This window comes from Olea europaea, unplaced genomic scaffold (genome assembly GCF_002742605.1).
Source record: "Olea europaea var. sylvestris unplaced genomic scaffold, O_europaea_v1 scaffold1244, whole genome shotgun sequence".
NCBI classification, from domain to species: domain Eukaryota; kingdom Viridiplantae; phylum Streptophyta; class Magnoliopsida; order Lamiales; family Oleaceae; genus Olea; species Olea europaea.
In genome coordinates this window covers 272,511-277,520 of record NW_019229877.1, presented here as the reverse complement: position 1 = coordinate 277,520, position 5,010 = coordinate 272,511, and the positions used below count along the sequence as shown (strand labels likewise).

Below are 5,010 nucleotides of genomic sequence, written 5' to 3'. Positions count from 1 at the left end.
CCTCCAAGGGTACAGGGTGGAAGACTGCTTGTACACTTGCACTTACCCAAGAGCCAAATCCATATTTCAGAATTCGACCGGTGAAAAAGATTCCGATTATCTTTTCAAATTTTATCCAGTTGAGCATAATAGGGTATGCTCTAAAATGATTAAGGGCTGCTTTTGCTCCTAATTCTTTTAAAGAGTTTCTTAAAAAAAATAAAAAATGAAGCTGATCAACTTTCTATAAAAGCTCATTTAGTCGGACAAAGCAATTCCAAAAAATTATCCAAACAAACAAACAACTTCTTTATTTCAGAAACAGCTTTTGACTTTTCAAAAGTCTTGCCAAACATGTCTTAAACCACATGCAATGCACTTGTAAGTTGAGATCACAACTGTACCAAATGCTTGTGAGTGGCAACAAAATTTGGTTAAATTATTAAACGCCAAGCTGATCATCCATCCAAAGGAACATATTCTCAATGAATGTTCATTGGTTAAAAAGGCTAATCAAATAAATGTCGACTTGAGAAATCTAGTAATCACTCATTTTCAAGATTTGATTTATTAATTTGAACATTTCCTTGGTTTCATCAAATGCCATTACCATTATAACTACCACCATTATTTTACTTTCCACCAGCAATTTGGTAGGTAAAATGCAGCCAGCATGAGAAACAAGATAACACAGCACTAAATTCACAGCCCATATAATAAAAAATTAAGCACAGTCTAGCCCTGGCAGATGTTAAATTCAACAGTTCCAAAAAAATATAATCTCGTCTATTTTATTGTCAAGTCCTGCTGAGTACCAATCATGTCCGAGAAAAACCCGTAGGGCAAATCACTCTTCCAAGTAATTGTTTTCCCTTCTTATTGAATTTGAACACACAACCCATAGTTGCAGAAAATAACAAAGCACACTATTACAAAGATGACAAGATTTTCCAACAAATACCCACCAACAGACCAAGCCCAATACCAGCAGTACTTGCACCACAAATTCTCACAAGAACAGGCCAAAAAGTGGTGGGTCACGTGAAATTTGGCAAGCAAAATATTAGACCCTACTGGAAAGTACAACGAACAATATTTCAATTTCTTCTTGTTTTTTAATACTATTTAGTGATATACAATCCTCTCTACCAAATAAGCTGGTAGAAACAATGAAAGGTGCATGTATTTAATGTAGAGAAAGAGGACGAATAATAAATACATACACATGCTTCACAAGATAACAATGAAAAGGCAAAAATATTATGAAGAAGGATAAATGGTGTCGATTTATTCAGAGTTCTAAAAACTTCCATCAGTATAAATATACAGATGGTAAACCAGCGGAAGTCATGGGGAACAACATTCAAGTTAACTTCTATACCACTGCAACTAAGCCTAACTCCATAAATACTACCACTACGACCCAGTTCTTTCCCCTTCAATCTTTCATGATCTGTTAGACAAAGGATCTTGTTGTATAGGTAAGTCACAAGCTCTGTTATGTTACAGATCATTAGTCTACTGTCTACACTTGCTGCCTAATGTTTTTACAAGTAATGGTGATGGAAAATATGAACATCACCATCACCATGCAAAACTGAAAGTACCTATGATTTCTACACCTTTCCTAGTATAATCAAGATGCATTAGTCCCAATGGAATGCTATTGCTCGTCTATGGTTTAAGTTTCACCCACTCATATCGTCCAGGAAGAGGTTTGTCATTCACAGGATCAAAGTTGTACCTGCAGAAAAATCCACGGAGGACATCAATACATAAGTGAGCTGATATATCACAAGTAAATAAACGGGAGATATGCCTGAAGTGTAAATTTATACTTCTGGATAAATTGTGTTTGCTGCTGCTTTTCTTCACCGGCAAAAAACTCGTCCATTTCACCTGCAGTTGGGATGTGCCTTAGCATTGGATTTTGTGCCCTGCTACTGGCCGCATTAGGCGTGGTAGGCCGATTACTTGAACCAGGAGTCTGGATTGAGTTTGGATCCCTGATCAAATTGCACGGGGTACTCTCCCTAGTGGTCCTGTAGTTTAAACACATCAGCACTATATATTACAGGGGAACAAACCTTAGTTTCGCTGTCATGTTTCACGCATAATAATTTAAGATCAAGGTGCAAGGCTACTGCAGATAACATTACTATTCAGTGAAACCTCTATGAAGCAACCATTTATGAGTAATTTATGTATTACGGTACACAAAATGCAACCGATAAAGAAAGCACCAAAAAAAGTTGTTTTGCAGCAGATCTTCACGTCAGATGGGAGAGAAGCAGGTTCTGAATAGACACCTATTCAAGCTCTTAAAACATTTGGATATGATTATGTTCCTAAATACTATACTGCGAATCAAAATTGAACACCAAAACAGAGCAAAGGAAGATATTAAAGAAAGAATTTAACTCAAGCAACGACAAAATGGCTAAAAATTTAATTGAAGACAACGGCAAAATGAACCTTTTATTCTAAATTGGACAGACTAATATCCCGAATGCATTTTGTTACCATAATTGACAAACAACTGAAAAAGGGAGGACACTTTCCTCAAATAAAATCAACAAGGCACACAATGCTAGTCAATGGCTTTGTGACAAACTTAATATCTAGTTGTTCATGTGGTACAAAATAACACTGCAGATTTTGAGAATCGGATCGTGACAAAATATTAGAATAAAATGATTATGGTAGGTTAAATTGGAGGAACTAACTTAAATAATATAGTGCTTAGTTCTAACTGAAATAAAAGATAAATATGCGATTGACGGATTATGCAGGATTTAAAATGGTAGCTTGAAACGTAACTGAAAATAGAATCAAACTCGAGAGTGCTTAATAATGCAAAAAATTTCCTCTCGGACAACTGTACACCAGCAAAACTCGAAATCAAGACATATTAGGTAAGAACTTTATGGTAATAATTACTTATCCATAAGTAGCAAAATCTACCAACAGGGCTTGAACAGAAAATGTGCAGTCAATGACAGTGAAATTATCACCATCTTCACGCCCGGACATTGTAAACAAGCAGGATCAATAGACAAGACATTTCAAATTTCTAGAGTTCATGAACCCTAAGGGTAACTCAGTGGTTAGGTGTTGGGTTTGCTCCAAATGGTCACCAGTTCGAGTCCTTTTGGACCATTAAGGAAAGTATCCGACTGCAAATTTCAAGACTCCGTGGGATTGGTCGGGGTGCGCGTAAGTTGGCCCGAACACGCACACACAAAAGAATTCTAGTGCTCATGAACACTTAAATATCCTAATCCTTTACTCCCAAAATTTTTTCCAGCAATTAAATTGTAAATAAAACTTAAACCAACTAGTCCAACAAAACAAAATCACCCCCCCCCACCCCTCTTTTTCCTGGAAGAAGAAGATTAAAAAGCTCATAAAATCTATTTTTTCTCAACGGAAAAACACAACACACACACACACAAGAATTTGAAACGTGCAATAAGATGAAAATCCAGAAAAAGTGAAAAATCACAAAACAATACAGTTCAAAAATCAAGAGGCACCAGTGCAGTAGGCAACAAAAATAAAAACAATTTAATCAAAAAAATTAAACATGTTAACGTACCAAAATACCCAATTTTCTTTTAAATTCACCAAGAAAACACCCCAAATTTCCCTAATTGTAATGAACAAATTCACCAAAAAGATTGAATCTTTAAACATGCAAAACAGAAAATTAAATGAAAATATAAAGGAAAAAAACCACCTTTCTTTATCATCATATTCCAGCATGTTCTCTCCAAATGAAGCCTCCATTTCTCCACCATCACCATTTTTCTCATCCTTCTGATTATTTTCCTCCATCCCCAATTTTCCCTCCACCCCATCAATTTCCTCCTCCTTTTCCTCCTCAGAATTTCGGGGAACCACTTTACCCTTGCCTGATTTTGGCTGAAGGTGTTTCCGTCTTTTACCCTCTGTGACAATTGGGGGTACGGGCTTCACCAGTCGCCTGCTCCTCAGCTGCAAATATGACCCATCATCACCACTAATCGCCGCACCCGATGATTTCTGAAGGGCTAGGGTTTTGGCTCTTGTACGAACACCGAGTGAGGATTGGGCAGCGGCGTTGGCGTGGTTCACCTCCAACTCTACCTCACCGATTCCCTTCGATTTCCTCATGCACTTGCCCATCTTTCGCTCACCCTTTTTCTGCCTCTCTCTCACGCTGTTCACCATATGTATATCTTTCATTAAGAAATCATTTGAACAAAATGAACACGTAGAGAGAAATAGATAACTTTGAGTTCTTCGTGCGCGTGCGTGATTACTTCTTCCGTTTGTTGGTTCGGAAAATGAGAGGTGGTTTTGAAGTTGTTGGCTAGAACGGGGAGAAAGAGAGAGAGAGAGAGAGCGCGCTGGGGTGAGAACCGGTACGAACCCGTTCGTGTGCAAGAACCTGGTTTTTGTACAAGCGAGGGGTAGGGTGACGTATTCATTCTATTTGTATTAGTATCTCACTATTTCATGGGATAGAAACTTGAATTTACCATCTCTTTAGAGCATGTTTGGCTAAGCTTAAACATAATTAAAAGTTTGTTTTAAATAATATTTGAAAAACAAACGGCACAATTGACCCCAAAAAGTTGAAGGGTCAATGGTCAAAACTTGACACTCGTTCAAGAAAATTATATTAATTAATAAGTAAATTCGAGCAATATTAATGAATCGATCAATTTTTTGGTAACGATTTTGAACTTATAATTTTTTCACCTAAAATCAAACCAGATTTCAGGCTAAGAATACGATTTTTCCTATGAACCGGCAATTCTAATCCAATTCTTATACAATTGACTTTTTGTGTTGTGTGTCTGCATAAATTATTTTCTTTTCCTTCAAGTAAGAAAAATTGTGTAATTAAAAATCTTTTTTTACCTATTTACCATTGAGTAACTTCTTTATAATCAATTTTAATCGATGAAAAATGATATATTTGGATTTTATTTGTCAGTAAATTAATAAATGATCTTTTTAAGCTTTTCCAAACATGCACAAACT

At 36.4% G+C, this 5,010-nt stretch overlaps 1 protein-coding gene across 1 annotated transcript; it reads right to left on the bottom strand.

Moving 5' to 3' along the window:
* Window positions 1-1,237: 1,237 nt before the first annotated feature.
* On the bottom strand, window positions 1,238-4,394 carry LOC111374402 (cyclin-dependent kinase inhibitor 4-like). Its single transcript, XM_022997071.1, has 3 exons — window positions 3,719-4,394; window positions 1,818-2,021; window positions 1,238-1,723 (listed from the first exon to the last, which is right to left on the bottom strand). The coding sequence occupies exons 1-3, from the start codon at window positions 4,204-4,206 to the stop codon at window positions 1,654-1,656; spliced, it is 762 nt and encodes a 253-aa protein (XP_022852839.1). The 5' UTR covers window positions 4,207-4,394; the 3' UTR covers window positions 1,238-1,653.
* Between the last annotated feature and the right edge of the window lie 616 nt (window positions 4,395-5,010).